This window comes from Primulina tabacum, chromosome 18, assembly GCF_025594145.1.
Source record: "Primulina tabacum isolate GXHZ01 chromosome 18, ASM2559414v2, whole genome shotgun sequence".
Classification (NCBI taxonomy): Eukaryota; Viridiplantae; Streptophyta; class Magnoliopsida; order Lamiales; family Gesneriaceae; genus Primulina; species Primulina tabacum.
The window spans coordinates 30,932,287-30,952,816 of NC_134567.1; the positions used below are offsets into that span (position 1 = coordinate 30,932,287).

General features: G+C 31.2%; 1 protein-coding gene and 1 long non-coding RNA gene across 3 annotated transcripts; one reads left to right on the forward strand and one right to left on the reverse strand.

Annotated features, from left to right (window-relative positions):
* Window positions 1–1,797: 1,797 nt before the first annotated feature.
* LOC142533844 (metal transporter Nramp7.2-like) lies at window positions 1,798–7,041 on the reverse strand. The gene is made up of 13 exons (XM_075640752.1): window positions 6,774–7,041; window positions 6,383–6,461; window positions 6,242–6,282; window positions 6,039–6,117; window positions 5,839–5,943; window positions 5,262–5,371; window positions 4,098–4,279; window positions 3,944–4,013; window positions 3,154–3,327; window positions 2,966–3,070; window positions 2,613–2,744; window positions 2,442–2,537; window positions 1,798–2,326 (listed from the first exon to the last, which is right to left on the reverse strand). Exons 1-13 carry the CDS (start codon window positions 6,918–6,920, stop codon window positions 1,982–1,984), a joined length of 1,665 nt encoding a protein of 554 aa, XP_075496867.1. The 5' UTR covers window positions 6,921–7,041; the 3' UTR covers window positions 1,798–1,981.
* A 3,805-nt stretch (window positions 7,042–10,846) lies between these two features.
* Window positions 10,847–12,719, forward strand: LOC142533237 (uncharacterized). 2 transcript variants are annotated; one of them, XR_012816700.1, is made up of 6 exons: window positions 10,847–11,075; window positions 11,180–11,232; window positions 11,517–11,941; window positions 12,040–12,125; window positions 12,212–12,320; window positions 12,436–12,719. It is a non-coding gene; the product is annotated as an uncharacterized LOC142533237 (long non-coding RNA). The 2 variants fall into 2 exon arrangements; XR_012816699.1 differs by having other exon boundaries at window positions 10,848–11,075; window positions 12,212–12,314; window positions 12,436–12,718.
* The last annotated feature ends 7,811 nt before the right edge of the window (window positions 12,720–20,530 follow it).

The following is a 20,530-nucleotide window of genomic DNA, read 5'->3' on the forward strand; positions in this document are numbered from 1 at the left end:
GCGTACAAATCTACAAATTGAAGTGAATTCCCCGATTCTCTCTCTTTCAGGCGATTATGGAAGTTGGAATTCGCAGTTCGTTCTATTTGATGGGTTGTTTCTTAATTCTCAGACATGGTAATGGGTTGGTCTATTTTTTTTTTAAATGGGCCGTCAATTGGTGGGCCACACCATTTTTGGGCTATAATTGGAGTGAACAGTGATCCATTGTTTCAGACTACTCTTCTTGATCAAAAAGTCTCTGAAACACTCACTACCATCACTTCATGACTTGAAATTTATGTTAATTGTTTTTTGGAAAAATTCAAGATTCGTAAACAGAGGTAAAAATAGAAACTTTTGCTAAAGCGTGTGTAATTATGTTCTTTGATAGTTTAATACGGAAAACTGATGAAACCATTAGATCTTTAGCACCACCAAACAAAAAAAAACTCTTTGTTTGGACATTTTGAAATCTTTTCGCATGTAAGATCCTTTGTCCTTCCAGTATGGCCATTAGTTCACCATGTGTAACAGAAAGTGGTCGCTTGGTTTGCTGCCCAAATGCAAATATCAGCCATTTCTCAAACTCGCGACGCCCGAGCTCGTGCATCAGCCAATAACATGTATCCCTTGAATCTTGGCCTTTTATTCGAGCAGTAAGGCGGTAGAAATTCGATCCCTTTGATTCCAACAAGCTTTATCAGTAGTGCATGAGAAACGAGCATGACTCGTTATCTCCGTTTCAGAAAATACTACTCATTGGAACTGGCAGACATCCAATTTTTGCGGCCAAGCTTCCCCTATCAAAGGCCTCCAAATAGTTTTTGACAGTGGAAAGTACCTATATGTACTTTAGTTCTCAAGCTTACAATGCTCTCGTTTCACTGGTGGGATCAATTTTTTTGGGAAATATCTATATTTGCAGTTTCCATATAATTATGATTCTTTATCTCCATTAAATTCATCATAAGCCAAATTAACTATAGCCAGAAATTGGAAATATGCAGCCAAAATTACCAAGAAATTTCATATAAATTTTGTTTTTATTTGTCCTACAACAATGGTGCTTGTACAACAATTCAAACCAACAACACAATCTTGGCGAAGCCCTATAACATGCATAATAATAAGAATAGTGTTGATCCAATCCCAGATCATTATATTTGTTCATGCACTTGTATATATTATATTGCTCACGGATATGCATCTGCATATAATTATGCAGATAAAATTAAAAGTTGTAAGAAATTTCGTGTTAAAAAATTTTGTTAAGACCACTAGATTTTGTTCCATGTTTTTGATTTACCCCTATCCTAAGGTCTTAGGGTACCGCAAGGGTTGATCCTCATCCATTGGTGGTAAAATGGTCACATTTATATTTGTACTTGGACCAAAGAATTGAATCATATGAAAAAAATGATGTGACTCTTAAGGTAGGCTCAAATTAAACCGAATGGCCGTGTGTTATTGTAACCCGAAGAAATTAGCAATCAATTAACAATAATATACTTGGTTTCTACATAAATCAATTACAAAATCCGGGTTTTACATTACGGGTCAGTGTCCCTTTAACCAGTGGAGAGAATAACATCTCATTGCTCAGCATTATGGTTGGGCTACCGGTACAATGCTAATTTTACATCTATATATCCTTTTTCTGATAATATTATTAAGTATTTTATTTTTTTCCCAGTGTAGTAATAATATATTTATTAACTTGCAACAATAGGATTCGGGGGCGTATAATATAATTTTTTTTTCCACAAATAAATTTAATTTACAACTAAGCTTATGTGAAACAGAATGAAATTAATTCACACGTGAAGTTTTTATTTAAAACTTAATTTTATTTTATCGAAAGTAAATGCACAGCCTACAAAAGGACTTAATATCGCTATGTCCCAATATACTACATCATGGTCCATTGGGCTACTACAATTTTGAATTCTTACGAAAACAAGCACAGATTTTCTTGTAAATTTACTTGGGAAAAATAATTTCATCGGGGTAATGGGATATCCGCAAGGTCATCTCTAAATGGAATTTGTTGCATCTCAACTCTTCCACTAGCGCTCAAGTGTCCACCGTCCACTTGCATTTGGGTTTGGGTCACAGGGTCAAACTTCGACGGCTCGATGAACGTCAAGACCTTGTCTTTTCGGAACATCAGATAGATCACCGATATTATATAGATCGCCATGAGCGGAAATACTACGATTCCGATCAACACATTCCCTACTTTGGGCAAACTATTGTGGATGATCCAACCTACAAATGCTGTGCTTAGATAGTAGATGTTGATGCCTATGATTCCGAGCCCCAGTATCCATGATATCACGATAATCTGTCATTAATATTTATACGTGATTCAGTCGATTAAAATAAAATCTTAGGAAAATGAATATCGCAAAAATTTAGAACACACATGCATGTTATTTATAGTACTATGATAAACTTACATAAATCGAATTCTTGTGAGGTCCCATCTTGGTGGATGTGCTGCTAAATTTAAGAAGCGGGATGAGAGCGAACGGAAGTTCAAAAGATAGTATCATCTGCAATATACATAGAAAATTACATAATTTGAATTAGAAGATTACATAATTTGTTAAATAAATTTGGGTACAAACCGATGCGATGATGATTAATCGGCCAGCTGCTTGAGATCCTCCAACAATTGAAACAATTAGACTGGGTGTTATAGCAATGCACCTCGTCACCAAATTTCTAAGCCATTTTCTCATCTTGAGATCTAAGAAACCCTAATGGAATATAATTCAAAGTGAAAAATAAAGTATCTTTAATTCTTTCAATATATTAGTTGCATGTATACGCACTGATAGCCAATCAACAAATTTCTTGCAGTGGGTATTGATGGGGAGACATATACCAGACTAATTTAATAGATTAATTATTTTAGTAAAAAAGTTATAGTAGTATTCTTGCTAATTGTGATGCAATCCTATATTTTGTACGTACGTACCTGCATGATGAATTGTCCCGCATAAGTGCCTGTGATGGTAGAACTTTGACCGGATGCAAGCAATGCCATTGCATACACTGTTGAACTTGATTTGCCCAAAACATTCTGTTATAACCAAAAAAAAAAAAAAGTCATATTATTTGTTTCCATTTAGTTAAAAATCTTGAATGGAATAAAATAGATTGGACCTTGAGCAAGAATGAAGCAGAATCGAGAGTTAAATCCTGACAAATATCTGTATTATCCTGAGAGAGGTCATCGGCTGAGCAAACCGTGCCAGATACAGAAATGATTGCGACGTTGATCAGAAAGGCTATAAAGAGTGCAAATCCACTCTCCATCAAAAAGTATCGACATGCATCCTGACATTAATGGGCAATTGTCAAATCCACCATCTGCTCATATCATTGCCAAATTTTGACTTTTGACAATTTTGTTACAATTAATATTGAACGAGGGTGGTGTCATAATTATCTTGAGAAGTCAACAACGATAAGAAAGTTATTCACATAATATTTTAATTGATCGTCGGTAAAAAAAAAAGGATGGTTAGATTTAATTTCATTACATCATATCAAGAAATTATTTAATGAAAAAAAAATGTGAAGTTTTTCTTTCTTTTCTTTGTTTTTTTTACTTTGGGAGAAGGATTTGCATGGTCTCCCGTTATTCACCTACTATTATCTCTAAGAACATAGGTTAGGTTCGTAATTACTTATAAATGAAATAACAATGGAGTTTTCAGATTCTGATTATGAATAATTAACTACTCGAACTATAAAACAAAAATTTATACCTCTGTCGAATATGATAATGTTGTGTTTAGATTGAAAATGTGTGGAAGAATTTCAAATGATTGAATTTGATAGTGAAATTGAAATTGAAACAAAAAATTATATTTAATCCATACAAGTGATTTCAAGTACTTGTCATGGATCAAACTATTATCTAGAGAATAATTTATAAATTTTGACTTACATTGATGCCTCGGACTGAGTTGGGTTTCTCTCTTGAGAGAACAAGTGCAGAATGAAGGAAAAGATTATGCCTGCGCATAAAATTGATTAAATAAATCAATATCAAAGTAACTAAAGAACAGAAGGAATTTAGTAAATAAGAAACTTCATCGTACGGCATGACCAGAGCCCCAAGCAGCGCAATAGCATCGCCAGTAGCACCTTGGCCTTTAAGCTTAGGTACAAGCATTCCTTTCATCACATCAGCTGCGGGAGGCTTAACATAACTCAATTCCCCGAAAAAACAAGCAGCCATCACGAATACTAACGTTGCTATTAAAAGTTCCAGCTTTCTCACCTGTTTCAATATTCAAATCGATTTTAGGCGATAACATTTGAATTTGACTAAATCATTCGGTGGATTTGAAATTTGTTTTAAGGGGCGACCAGAATAAAAATATTAATAACTTAAGTTCTAAAGATTTTTTTACTATTCGTTTCCTCCTCGTTGCTCACATTTTTTTTTTTGGGAAAATGATTTTTTTCCATTAATTTTTCAAATTTGGTTTTACGTCCATTAAATGTTAATGTATCTAAACAAAATTTTGTAAGCTTAGTTAACCAAAATCAAAAGTTAAACAAGTTAGTGGAAAAAAATTATTTTCCAATTTTGTTTACAATATTCTCTGTGTTTGTTTAGTTCTTTTATGTTTTTTTAATTTATATATATATAAATTAGAGCTGTTAAAATAGATCAATAACCGGTCAACCCAAGACCCATCGAAACCCGCCATTGACGTGACGGCCCTCCATTTGTGAGTTGATCAGAAAATGACCAACCCAACTAGCCTATTGGTGGAGAGAATTAGACGACAACCCACCACTTGCGTGACAGGTCGGAGAAGGTTGACCCGTCATTTTGGTTGGTTAAAAAATTGTCAAATCAATCTATTTATTTGTTGCGGTGGAGCGGACCAACTCGGTTGGGCCAATCCACTTTGAGATCTCTTATATATAGACACACATGTTATATTTGGTATTTTTTTGGAGGGGATTGGAGGGGGGGTGTCCTGTGTACTTGACATAGGTAGGAAGAAAAATTCAATATTGAAGTCTTTGGCATGGCGATTGAGGACGAGTCCGTGATGCTTCGATATCTAACGCGCTTATCTTATCAAAATTTTGGATTGAAAACTAATATATATATATATATATATATAATATATATATATATATATGCTCAGTGAAATTTAATTTTTTTAAAAAAATAATGTGTACATAAGTTCTCATTTATAAATAATATTTTTCACTTTGTCCAAAATTTTGAATTCTTCACTTACCCCATATCTTTGGAGTCCGATCAGGAGCAGCGTGCTGCAGCCGGTGCACAGCACCCCAACCGAAAGTGGGATGTGAAACAATATGTTCAGAGCAAATGCCGTTCCAATCACTGTCAAAATTAATAAATTATCACATGGATTCATTCATTAATAGTATTTATCATTTTGCGAAGGTTCATGCATCTTTTCTGTAAAAGTTGCTTGTTACCAAAAAAAAAATATTTAATTTATTTTCATGTCACGACTTAAAACAGCGAAAAGGCCTAAAACCTTGCACAATATAGTGAGTATGAGCTGTATATACACTCTACATTATATTTTTCATATATCCCAAATATATAATCAAGTTTCTATATACAGTATCATGTTTTCTTATTTTTTTATTAAGATAATCTTATTAACCAATTCTTGAAAAACATACACTCATTTTATGACTGAATCAAATCGAGATAAATTAATTAAGAAGTTTGTTTGTAAAAAAAATTCATTTATTTTTTAATATGTACGAAAGAAAAAAAACCTATGATATATTTGAGACGGATGGAGTGATTAATTTACAACTTATCTACGCAAGTACCTTCGGGAATGTCTGCAGCTATGACGGCAACCTCAGCCAAGAGCCATAAACAATATCTCACTAGTGTCGGGTACTCCAGTTTGCATAACTCAGACAAATGTTTACCTGCAGATCGAGGAACATAAAATCAAACCCAGAAAACATGCAGCATGTATATTTAGTATGAAATTAAATATCAAGTCATAATCCTTAAATTTGACCCGTGGTAACTCCAAGATTTGCAGCAAGAGATTGAATTATGAGAGCGAAAATCAATCCGATAAGGACCACCCATAGTAACTGCAAATCCATTAAAAAGATACAAACAAATAAGATATGTCATATATATACATCATTTATATTTAATTTAGAATGCGTGTGTATTTATTTGAATATATATGTGAGTACAGAGTTGAGTAATTACTTCATATCCATGGTTTGCTCCTGCTTGTAAATCAGTTTCCACTGTTACAATTAAATCATTCCATGCAGTATTATGAATTATTGTAGTTAGCAAGTAGTAAATAATTAAATAAGAGAGCACTGAATTGCTGGTGAGACTTACAGTTTCCGGGATCGAGGTAAGCTAGAGAAACCAAGAAACCTGGGCCAACATATAACAAGAAGTTTCTCCATCCTGGTTTCTGCATCGTAGTTTCCGAAACATAAATCAATATTCATTTTCAATATAACATATGTAAAATTAAATAATAAAATAAATTTGTTTTGTTATTTCCACAAACCATCGCTTAATTGTTTATCCAGATTTCTCCTCAAGATTTCCTTTAAATTTTGGATTCGGTCTCCACGTGATTAATTAGTTATTCTTCAAAGGCATAAGTAAAGTTCTCATTGCACTAAAATTATTCTCGGAATTTCTTTGACGAAATCACCAAAGCAAAAATAGAAAATTAAGGCGAAAAATAATCTTAAATGTGGAGAGAGAAGAAAGGCACCCGTCCCAGATGGTATTCTTCTTCAACATCAAAATGTTTTCTGCCGGAGCTCACGCCACCTGCGGGCTGTGTCTCCACCACAGAGACCACAAGGCCGTGGCTGTTCCTCCCACCACTTTGCGGCTCTTCTTTTTGCAAGTTTACCATTCTCCTCTCCCTAATATCACAATTTTAAAATACTTTTTTTTTCCTAATTATATTTAATTGATTGATTTATTTTGGACCTTTTTTATTTGTTTCACTGGCATGCCCCCTTTATTTATAGTTCATGGAATTACAATACCGCCTGTTCAAAAACCTACTCTCTTTCCTTTTTGTTTTCATTTATTTGTTTACTCATTTTGGAATCAGATTTTTAATTTTTTAAAGCTTAATTGTCGGGATTTTTAGAGATATTATACCACACAAATTACGCTTCAGAACTTTAGTTAAAAAAATCTGGTAAAAGATCGCGGTACTTTTCCTAGGTAATTAAAAAGGTTTACTTTCTTGACCAAGACCACCTTATTGATGAAAACCAAGGATAATTAATAAGACGATCTCAATTTTTTCAACTAATACAATCGTACGCATTTTTATTCTACTAAATATACATTTAAATAGTTTACTTTAATAAAACTGTTAAAATAATTATTTTATTAATATCTAGAAAATATTTAATTACTTATATTATAATCAAAATTGTTAAAACATTAACAGTTTTAAGATAATTAATTTATTTCCTCATTATTAACCAGTATTTATTATATGCATACCTATAATTAAGATAATTAGTTTTATTTCCTCGGTGTGGTTTTTCTACTGTGTGAAATTCAAAATTATTAACGATATAACATTTTTCTTTCTGAGATAATAATTCTCTTATTGTAAATACGGAATTTTTAACTTTCTTTGTATATTTAGTATATATCTTCCCTTAAGTTGGAAGTAAGAACCTCAGAACTGATTTTTTAGTCACAGTTGAGAGAAAGAGAGTACGTAATTATTTTTAATTTAAAAATATAATCCGAGGCCCCATGTGATAATTACTATTGATTATATGCTAAAAAAAAAAGATGCCCTATCTTTTCCGCTTTACTCTTCCACTAGAGAGATATTTCGTTCATATTCCCGGATTGAGAAAATTATACTGTGAAATTATGACTATTTAAACAACGTTTTCGTGAATACAGACTAAATGACAACATTGGAAAAAGAACAAGAAGAAGCACGCTTTCAGAAAAAGTTGTAGTTTTGTTTTGTTTACTGTAATTCATGGTAATGAGTAATTTAAGATACGTTTCCAATTGATTGGATTTGTGTTTTGTTTTTTTTTAATCAAATCAGGTATATTAATTGTGAATCGACGTTTGGCTGGTTAATTTCCTTCCAGCCAAATATATGGAATGAAAATGTAAATTGTCTCTCAAAATGTAAAATAGGTGAACGCTTGACCAATGGTTAGGAGTTTGAATTGAAATCACTTTGGCCAATCGACCAACAAATATAAATCAATCATTAAATTGTAATCCAAAATGTGAGTTAATGTTATTAAATAATATTGATTAATATTGAAAAATTAGTTTTATTACATATTATAGAAATCAATAAATTAAACAAGTCACAATTATTTTTTATATCATAACAAATATGTCAATTAAAAAAATGAAGAGAGTGGCTGAGTGAGTATACATTTTGAAACACATACATATATATTTGTATATTTGTTGAGTTTTGAGGGAAGTTTATTACAATAGAGTTTCGAACTCAGATAACGTTCTCGACCTAAGACCTTGTTGTCAAATAAGTTATAAACAATCAAAAAAATATAAAATAAATATTTTGAAGAAGGCATGAATGGGCATTCAGCTCTAATAAACCATTAGTTAGGCCAAACTTTAGGTGGCCAATCAATTGTCAAGAATGCGTTAGCAAACCAATTTTTAGACCCATGCATGCTCCCGCTTTTTTAGATCAGTACTTACTCAAATGGGATGTTTGGCGGGCCTTCATCACTTTGTGGTAAGAAATTCTTCCCCTTTGCACAAAATTATATATGTCTTTCGAATCTATTATGCTTATCGAGTGGTGCCAAAAAAAATTAGAAGGTTTTGGAAATGGTTCTCGGTATCCTAATTGTGCGCTATCTTGATAACTAGCTAGGGCCTGCTTTCTACTGAAAATAGAATTGCTAAAAGCGACAGCGAATCTATTGGGTGCAAACCGGACTGATTATTTTATATCTTAATTAAAATTTAAGTTTTATCTCATTTAAATACTTAATTAAATTGTTATCTGATTGTCAAATTCCTTTTGTATGTTTCCGACCGAAAGCTACGGAAAAGAGTTGAGGTTTTTCTATCTGTGCATGTGGATGCAGATTCTTACCATTACAGCTTTTAGGTAGCGTAGGATATGTTAGAACTAATGAATCCGGATATCTCCACACTGGTATGATATTGTCTATTTTGGGTTTTTAACCCTCATGGTTTTGCTTTTGGAACCACCCAAAAGGCCTCATACCAATGGAGATATCATTCCATCTTTACTAACCCATGATTTTTCTCTAGATCTTCCAATGTGAGACTTTGGTTGCATCCCAATAGGATAGATGAATGATTTTTTTCATGGATGTTCCCAGACCTTTTTGGAATGTGTTGGGTTTGGACACCAGAATTAATGTACTCCCGTCTAGCTATTACAAGGTAACAAGGGGATATCTCCTCCTATATTTCGTCGACTTCTTAAGCTCTGAAACTGGATCGAGATTCAAATATATAGCTTCTGTCTCAGTACTACACTAATGAATGCCGGGAACTTTGGAGCAATTGGCTGATAGATGGAATCAGGGACGTAGCAAGGAAAAAATTTTATCATGAGCTGAATGAATCGATAAACAACATTAAATAATATAAATCAAATATTTAAAAGTTCTTTCACATGAAATTTTCAACCAGCAGGAAAACTAGCAGCTCTCATCCTCTTGTTTTCATTTTGGGAGGACGGCTGTGAAAGAAAACCCTCAGGAAATGGCCTAAATATTGGGCTAAAAATTGGACAAAAAATTGAAAATACAAGGCTAAATTTAAAAAAAAAAAACTCAATCCATATTCCTAATTAGACACAAAAAAATAGACTGGGCTGGAGCCCACCCCAGCCTTTGTGGTGGCTCCGTCCCTGGATGGAATGGAAGACTGGTTGAATGAAAAAAAATAAGGAACTAAGTTATATTTTTTTAAAAATAAATGTAAAATCGATTCTATTCGTTAGAGATGGATGATTTTATCACTTTTTATTTGATCTGCTCGGCCTATTTAATCCCATAAAAAAGCAAAACACCTATTTGTGGTACAACTCATATCCCTTTTAATATTCTATATCGCTCTGGACTTACGTTTTCTCCTTGGCTTAGTTTTTTCTTTGTTCGAATTCTTTGTGTTGGACTACATATTCTATACCAAAGCCGGTCGTAAATGAATGGTTATTAGGGTTTGTATATATGGGTAGTAGATATTATTTTTATTTCATTTTTTCATTTTTTTAGTACAATTTTCAACTACTTGGGGTATGTGGGATTAGAACTCATGTCTCTCCCTAGTAGTGTGAGGTTTCTGCCACACGACCTATAACGTTTCATATTCAACGATTGTCTTCACTGTACTAAAACGAATCTTTCCAGCATGTTTATGTCCTCACTTATACGCACTCTAAGAAATTTATGAGAGGGTCACTCATCTCAAAATTGTCACAAATCAAGCACGCTTAATTTTGGAGTTCTTATGTGATGGACACTAAAAAAAAAGCACTTTCTAGATATGAGTCTCATACCTGAACATTTTTGGAATATCTCTCATTCCGGTGTGAGATCGGTTCATTCATGTTCCATTTGCCTAGAATCCTGACAAGAACCGCTTATTGTCCGTGCAACCTCATGGCACCAGCGATCACCCTCGCCCTCTTCGGTCCAAAGCGTCCCACCACCTAAGAGGTGGTTGGTCATTTCTGCCTTTCTTGTGATAAAACTTGTTGGTTTGAATATATATTTTACTATTTATTAAAGTTGAGCGTAATAGAGTAACTAAATTGTGTCTTGGTCTGTTTTTTAAACTACCTAAAATACCCTTCACCCCCACTTCATCACTCCACGTTCTTAAACGCATCGCTTAGATTTTCCCATTTTCAATTTCCCACCCAGATTGTTCAATCTCATACTAATATTTTTTTCTTCTCTTCTGTGAAAGATCCTTCTCTTCCGTGAAAATTAAAGCTTCTCAAAACTTGACCGATCTTCAATCCCACTTCAAACCCATCAACTTTTTGAAGGTTTCATTTTTATCTCTTTCTCTACTCTGTAATATTTTTACACCTTATATTTGTTTTCCAATTTTTTTATTCATCGTTTGAATTGGGAAATTGTTCCTCTTCAGTGCCCATCGACTCTGAGGACATAGATTCTATCAATGAGTTTATGAAATCTCGGGTACTTTTAATGTTTTGCATTTGTTTAATTTATGCATTCTTTTGACTAGCTTTATTGGGAGAGAAAATGCTTATATTATTCGATTATTTGAAGTCATCAGCTAAAAGGCTTGCCTAATTTTTGTGCGAATTTTATGCTTTTGAATGCTGATATTAGCATACAAAGATTAATTGTTTGACTAATTTTCTGTGTAAACTACTTTGCATTTACAATTTGTATTGATAAGATGAGAAATGCAGAAACCATTTACTTGCATTTTGATTTTTCCTTCCCTCTGGGTTCAGCTCCACCGTATTACTAACTATTGTGGTGCGAATGACTGTGGCTTGGAGGAGAAATGTGCAGAAAGGATGAAAACAAGACTACGTTGAATTTGCCGTAGATTTTGTGACTTCCATCTTGCTTGAAGTTGGTTTAGTTAGCTCATGATTTTTTCTGAGTGTTTTATTCGCAAATAGGGAATAAAAAATCGGTGCGGTGCTCTATATGTATATTAGGGCTTAAGGAGTCCGGAAAAGCTCTTGATTGAGGCGAAGAGAATTGTGGACATCAGAACAGCGATTTTGGACTCCAATCTGGCGAGCTTTGCTAAAAATGTAAACGTAAGTGATGATGTTTCTAAAAAGGGTAAGGGCATGCCTCGAGATAGAAGGCAAGGTCTTGGCCTTGCTCGAAAACGAGCACCATTTTCTTTGAAGACAAGTCTCAGGTAAAGACTGTAGTTTATGAGTTTTAATAACATAAGTTCTGAGAGACTCATTTGATTCATATGTGATTGACTAAATGGTAATTTTTCTACATTAACAGTCAGCCTGTAAGCCTGTAACCATCTCTGGACATCGATAAGCTCCAAGACCCAGATGAATTTTTTGATGCATACGAGAGGCTGGAAGGTAATTTTTTAAATGCTATTTCTCTAATTATTCCCATGTGCCATGCATTTGTTTGGAAATCATGATATCATTATAAATCATTTCAGAGGCAAAAAAAGAAATACAAAAACAGTTGGGTAACAGTATGGACAATGTAAACGAGTTCAAACCATCAACAAAGCCACGCCTTCGTCGATAAGGAATCTTGGGGTATGCGTAGATTTTGTTACTCATCTTGATTGAGATGTGTTTCATCGTTGATTGAATATCTTACGGAGACTTTTGACTTCAAAGTTTACAACTGCATGACTGGCAAATGATTCTGTGACAGGAAGTCATATCACTACAGGCACCGCTACCCATCAGTGTCTTTTGAAAATGATAATGTTATACTCCCAAGAAGTAGATGAGCAGCATGTGCCAAGTGTACCTAGAGACGAACCAGCAGAAAAGTTAATCACCCTCAATTCTAATCTAAATTTTGATTCAGATGAAATTGAATCAGTTGGTCAGGAAATTTTGTTGTAATAGTCTATTTTTTCATCACCCATTCTGGTATTCAAATTCTGGAATTGAACATCTTCAAACCTTGGGTTTTTTGATACATGCAAATGCAATAAGCAAATTATTTGTGATAATATATGCAATTGCAATAAGCGAATTGAGCATGGTGCTCTAAAGTTTGTACTCATTTCTCATTTATACTTTGACATTGATGCAAAGTTGAGATTTTTCGGTATGACTTCTTAGGTTAATTTACAGTTTTTCATAATTATCATTTTTTCATATCTTTTTCATCATATTTAGTGTATCAAAAAGGTCATATTTTATTTATTTTTGTCTTTGGCTGTGTTGATGACAACCTTTAGTTTTTTAAAAAACTCATTTCTCATTTATAGTCTGACAATGATGCAAAGTTGAGACCTTTAAGTATGGCTTCTTAGGTTAATTTACAATTTTTCATATCTTTTTCATCAATTTTTCATATTTTTTTCATCATATTCAATGGATCAAAATAGTCCTATTTTATTTATTTTTGTCTTTGACTGTGTTGATGACAACCTTTAATTTTTTTTAAAATTCAGTTTTCACATGTTAATGACAACCTTTAGTTTTAAAAAAATTTCATTACAACGCTTTATAATTGTTTGTTATTGTTTTAGGTTAATATTTGAGTTCTGGTGAGACTTTTTATTATCAAATACTCTAATTTATAATGCTTGGAAACATTACAAACGATCAAATAAAAGGAGTTTATATCAATTCTACTTTATTTGCCATGTATTTAGCAAAATACTTGCAATTATTTACATTTTTTTCTGTCATATCAATTTTTTATAGCACGTTTTAATATATTGTTCTATTTATTTTGTATGTTTATGTTGTACCATGATATGATTTGATAAAATGAATATTTTTTTATTACGTTAGACCAGAGTGGGTTTAACTTATGCATAAAATGCTTAAAGATAATTACAACTTTAATTGTTTTTTGTTCTATTTATTATATTCAATAAATTTTTATTTGATGATATTCTCATATTGTTTGGATAATCTTTTGACTATTTGTTTATTTCTTTTACATTGAAGTTTATCGTTATTTCACATGAGATGATATTACTGCTTCAAAATATTTATTTAAGTTTTGGGGTCATTTGACTTTCATGGATCAAGTACAAAATATTTTGGTGTCATAGTGTTGTAATATCATGAATGTTTAATATATTAGCCTCATATATTCATGACACACGTTTCATGACACACGCATAACGTGTGTGCCTCGGTGGCTAGTATACATAATGATTTTCAGTATTTCTGAACTTTCGTTGAAATTTCACAAACGGTTGAACGAAATGTTGGAAGAATTTCTTCAAACAAGTGTCCGACTTAACTTCACTTCGAATTAGTCAGCGTCAAATATACATGGCTCTAAAAACTAAGGATAACCTAAATATATCAAATTAATGGATTAAAATAAACAACACATCTAAAATACTACGTACGTCAATAATAATATACAATACTTAAACCTGATATATCAATGTTTAAGTAAAAAAAAAACTCTACAACGTGTTGTTAGTACAATCTCACTCAATATATGCAATCGGCATGAAATTCATTTTCCATCTTATTTCAATCAATTTCATTTTCATGTATTCATATGCTGATTATCGAATGAATTATCTGATATATATTCATTTGCGGGGAAGGATTTGAACTTTGGGCTAGGGATTCGAAAGGTTGGGTTTTATCTTAAAACTGGATTGGGCTACTTTTTTTTGAACTCGTCAAAATAAAAAAGGCAGGGTGGCCTTCATTAAGATTGAGGTACTTTGTTATATTACTTTTAAAAAAAGCAAGATTGGGCTTCGATTGGGCCTTGGCCCTAGTATACTATTACAGAGACACAAAGCCGTTCATGAATAATTTAGCAATTTTAATTTAATTAATTTTTTTGAACGGCCAGCGTGACTCATGAGAACGAACAGATGGGGCCAGTCGGATGCGACAGCGCAACACATGGTCGCCGCGTTCCAACCACCCAGTCTCCGCCACACGTGATACCCAATACGCAACACGTCAATTTTCAAACGAGTCAAATATTATCCCTGCAAATCACCGAGCACCATCTCAGCTTACATCTAAATTAATTGTTTTTTCACACTCACTTATATCTCTCTTATTTATATATATATATATGTTTAATTTTAATCAGAAGTTCAAAAATAATTCTATTGTTATATTAAATATAACAAAAATAATTTATTCATTTTAAATTTTATAACACAACTAGATACATAATATTTTAAAAAACCGAATGAGTTTCAATGATGTTCGAGTTGATGGAGTATGTAAGTATTCAGTCAACAATTATGATTTTGTTTTCTCTTAACAACACTTTCTCAAACGAATCTGACATACGTGACTTGTCCAATGTTATTTATCCGATTATTATGGTTTGCAGATTATTGAGTTAGCTAAGAAGTTTCACACACACACACACATATATATATATATAAATCAAACCAATATATTGTTGCATGATACGTAGGGATGTAAACGAACCAAACCGTTCGTGAGCTATTCGAAGCTCGATTCGATAAAAGCTCGTTTGAGCTCGTTTAATGAGGCTCGTTAAGATAAACAAACCAAACTCAAGCTTTATGGTATTCGGCTCGTTAGCTCGTGAACATGTTCGTTAATAAGTTCATGAGTAATCTTTTAGATGAAAAAATAATAGTTTTGATATTTGATTTATTGATTTTGCATATTATTTATGAAATATATAGAAAAATCTATTAAATTTATTTATTATAATAAATTTACAAAATTTAATAAGAATAATATATTTTTCTTTAAATATATAATTTACTTTTTAATTAATTTAATGAAAATTTAAATGTATAATTCATATTTATTAAGCTTGTTTAGGCTCGATAAAGGCTTGAATAAGCTCGTGAGCCATGCATATATTCGTTAAATAAATCTCGAGCTCGGCTCGATTATAAACGAACCAAGCTCAAACATTCAAGAGTTCGGCTCGACTCGACTCGATTACATCCCTAATGATATGGTAGTGAAAATACATCACATTCAATTGATTTTAAATAATGTAGGAAATTGGGTTGAAAATCTTGTTGCTTTCCGTTGTTCCCGGGCGGCAACTTGCAATTGTTTCATATTTTTAGAGACCGCCACAGTTGACCGTCGTAGTGGATTTATGGTCTCTTTTGGACCCCACCGTTCTCATGGTTGACCTTTTTCTCACCGTTCAATATGGACGGGCTGATGGGACATATCCGGTTCAAGGTTATATCGAAAAAGTTAATTTTTTTTTACGAAATCCCAACAATATTAATTTCGGAGCTTAAAGATCAAATTTATTTTGATTAATATTAATATATATATATATATATATAGTTAGCAAATGAAATTAAAGTATTACAAATTTACAATTGATTAAGCTACTCATGTCTCATTCCTTACATAATACTTTTGATAATCAAACAAAGAACTCAAAACTAAATAGTCTTTTTTTTTTACCTTTTTTTAATATCATATTGACCTGAGCCATGTTTTGATTTGATTTAATTTCAACGTATAAGGTACAATATTGTTTAATTACTGGTTCAATTAATTACGGTACTGTCGTATTGATCAAAGTCAATTCATATGTCAAAATCAACAGATTTCAATGCGACATAATAAATATAAGTTCTCTAGCCATAATTACAAATTAGACACAATTGTTTTTAATTCTTTAAAAAGAAAAAAATAATAATTAATTTGCACTGGTATGAATTTTTATGTTTGACCAATTAACTTTATTTTTTTTAAAAAAACTTACAACTAAAAACAAGTATTTAATTAAATTTTAATTTGGTTTATTGATTAGAAATCATAACATTTCAAGTGTATTTGTTTATTTCATAAATATAGCTTCTTTCTGAATTCAAATTCCTTAACTAACATCTTTATCTTTATAATTTCAATGGATTTCTCGGATTAATTCATTTAGAATCTACCTTTAGAAAAATCATTTGAGAACCAAATTAATCCGACGAACTGAAGATAAACTAATCTTATGTCAAACTTTTTGAATTTATTATTCGCTATAAATATATTTAAATCTAAAATTAAAAAATGATTTAATAATTCGCTAACTTTATCATATCAAATATTTAAACTTTTATTACCAATAAAATTTTCGGTGGTTTTATATATTTTGTATACTCATACATAATTGATCATAGTTGACGACTCAAAAATCAATGGAACATACTTCGACAAATTGTATTATTCTCACAAGGTCGAGTCCTTACAATCGATCATTAACAAAACATTTTTACGTAGAACTTTGATTCATTATCGTACAATAAATTCGAAAACTAATATGTACACGTATTGAACCCTAGTTTAGAAGTTATTTCACGTTGATTCGAATTTGGAATATTAGGAAGATTTTATTTGCATTCACATTAAAAATGAACAAAAACGAGTCATTTTCACGTAATATCACCGATGTATCTATTTTCTCGATTGATACATTAATTGTGTGGACACCACGGCGTGGCTAAAAAGTGCATGTTAGGGAAACCCACAACTTGGTTAACGTGCCCGGTTGACTACTAGAAACGGAGCCAATAATTTTAAAATTTTATTTATTAGAGGTTAAAATTGATTATATTTTTTTATAATATTTATTTTTACCCCTTGAAATTTTTTAAACCCCAAATACTCTCACTTGTGGAGCGGATTTTGGGTTCGAATCCTAGTTATATTGGTTTATGTTTATTTTAAGGTTAATTATGTCCACCTCTTTTGAGGTTTTCTTCCATTACAAAAAGATCCTAATAAATTTTAAAAATTACGGCTATCTTCTTTCATCTTTGTAGTGTTGTACAAATATAGAAAACAAGAGAAATGTCTATATCCGCAAAAAAATTTCACAAAAAATAATCATAAATTAAAAAGTTTAAATTTTGGTTAGCCTGTTATTTGATATTTGTTATATGTAATAACAAATAGTAAAAATATTGAAAAAATGTTCGAAAATATAGTCAAAATTACAAGGGTATATTATATTTTTCTATATATAATATTTTAATTATATATATATAATTGTAATAACATTATCAAGATATTAACAGAGCATACCTAAATATCATCTGTGTATATTTATATTTAGATTTTGTTTAGAGTAAATTTTTCGATATTAATAACTTAGTCCAACTATAATTATTTTATTGGGAATTTGGCTACATTTTTACTCAGGTGAAAAGGTAATTTGTTAATTAAAAAAGGGAAATATTTTGAAAATTGACTAATAGATTTGATAATCGAAAATATGTATCAATTGAATCTTGTAATTTAATACTTTATTCGAGTAGGTTTGCACCGACTAGCCAAGTATGCTGACAGCGAAGTAGTTAAAAAGGAGACCCTGTATCGATCATATCATTATATTATAGGGAAAAAAAAGAACAACTTTAATTCATTTCATTTTTTTTCTTGATTAATCTATTTTATCTTTTTTATGAAAATAAATAATTTTTTAAACTTTAACAGTGCATCTAGAACAAGATACAGTGAACCAAACTTTTCCCCTCAATATATATAATATAATATAATAAGAAATCAACTTGTTCAAGATTTGTCAAAGTATATTATATAATTTTATATTTAAATGAATTTTAAACATAGTTAATCACTAAAGTTTTCAAGCTCATGTTTTTCAAATTCAGCGTCTATTCGCGACTTCTCATGGAATCAAAAGAAGAAACATTAGCTAAAAAATTCAAGCATGGGTGAAGAAAAAGTAGATAAATATTTTATTCGGATAATTTTTTCCCTTCACGGCAGGTATATTAACTGTTACGAGTAGAAAAAGAGGAGAGAACCTGCCCACTGACTTAATTTTTATAAATTAATAAAAAAATATTATTATACTAATCTAAGTTTAGTTTATTTGTTTCTTGAATTGCGGGCACACGTGGAAAAATTAAAACAAGTGTTTATAAGATAAATTTAATTATTTTATTGGATATTTTTTTTTTATATATTTATCAGTATTTAGGGTTCGAAATAGTCTTCGTGGATTCGAACACGAATATTAGGGATAATTACTTGAGATTTTATACGAGTATTTAATCATATATATTTAAGAAAGGGTATAATATAATATAACAAGTAGCCTATGAATGCTTATCGTGAGAATGTAAAAGAAATAGATTAGGAAAAAGCACAAGATTCTAATATATCTTAAGTACGTAATACTCCTTGAAAAGAAAATTTGGAGTCAGCTATTTCAGCCTGCCTGTAAATCTCCATCACTTTTTTGACGAACGTAACATTAATGGTTATGCGGGGTCGATATATATCCATCTATTTTGAAATTTATAAATAATTTAGATGGAATATAATTAAAATAAATTAAATCAGGTTATCAACCATTATTACTGATCTATTATAACATTATCGAATTAATATTGCTGTACCATTCGTATTTTGTGAAAAAATTAACGAATCGGTGGAATCATATCTCTCCACATAAAATATTTTTTAAAATTAAATAAGTGAATAAATTAATTAATTTATACATAAATTGCAGTAAGTTAATCAAAAAAATCTTGTCTATATCTAGTGGACCAAACAAAATAAACTGATTATTATTAAATTTACAAGTAGAATTAAATAAATTTTCTCACATTTAATTGAAATAAATCATTCATGCAAGATATGGATATGACCCAAACTAGATTTATTTCATATCCATATAATGCTACATATTTTAGAGTTTTTTCGAATTAACCTTTTATTAGTGCCACTGATTAAGGTAATTTATTTTGTAGTGTAACACGTTTTTTTTAAGGTTTAATTTCTTAATTAACGCAGACTATGATTCTTTTTAACTGTTTTTTTAATTAATTATTAATGTATAAGGATTATGATGCCACTTGCTTGCGCATTTATTATTAATTTAAAATAAATTTATAGTAGTGCATGCGACGTATAAGTTATAAATACCTGACAGTATAAAATTTGGAAATATTATTATTTAGGGATGAATAATTAATAACGATGAAGATCCATATTCCGGTTGAAAGGATGCCGGAGAAGCCGTAACATGTAATTTGTCTTGATTCAAAGGTTCTAATAGGACATATTCACAATATAATTTTAGTTACTTTAATTTATAATTATAATATGCTTATAAATTATCAAACTGATGCACACGTATATCATAAAATATATTTATTTTAACTACCCACTCAAAACATATAGTAGAGAAAGAAATTGAAGATTTTCTCCTGAATACATACTTTCATTCATCACTGATAATATATTTGGTTCTATTTGATCGTGTCACATATCAGTTTTGTGAGACGAATATCTAATCCAACTCGTTTCATGAAAAATATTACTTTTTATGTCAAAAATATTATTTTTTTTGTCACGTCACGAATTTGGATCCTCACGAGAGTTACTCGTATATATGTCTAGTAATAATCAACTTGATAGTTTCGGATCAAAACACATGTTATTTATGACATTGTGTAATGGCTTGTAAAAGTGAATCTCATTATTTTCTGCTTTGCCACTTTTAGTCCAATGATAAGGCGCACTCGCAATTGAAAATTAGCCTCAACAAAAACAATCGCAAAATCCAATTTCACCTCTCACTTTGTTTCTTCTATAAGAATATGATTTACTACCAAAATACATGGATCTCTTACACTAATTATGAGTATGTTCCTCAGCATGAGGAGAAAGAGTTACTCTCCATAATCTGACCTTTATTCTGTAAACATTAGTTGCATGATATTTATTGAATATGACACGATATGTATTACTAGTTAGATAGATAGAGTGGGTAGGGAAGAGGAGGGGGTGGGTTGATTAAAGGAAGGTGGTAACTTTGAATT

Bases quoted from the DNA above. Each gene is read 5' to 3' on its own strand.
- LOC142533844 (XM_075640752.1), bottom strand. From the start codon at position 6,920: ATGGTAAACTTGCAAAAAGAAGAGCCGCAAAGTGGTGGGAGGAACAGC. The intron at 6,283-6,382 runs GTAAGTCTCACC...TAATTGTAACAG, and splicing joins TTACCTCGATCCCGGAAACT to TGGAAACTGATTTACAAGCA. The intron at 3,328-3,943 runs GTAAGTCAAAAT...CATTAATGTCAG, and splicing joins ACTCAGTCCGAGGCATCAAT to GATGCATGTCGATACTTTTT.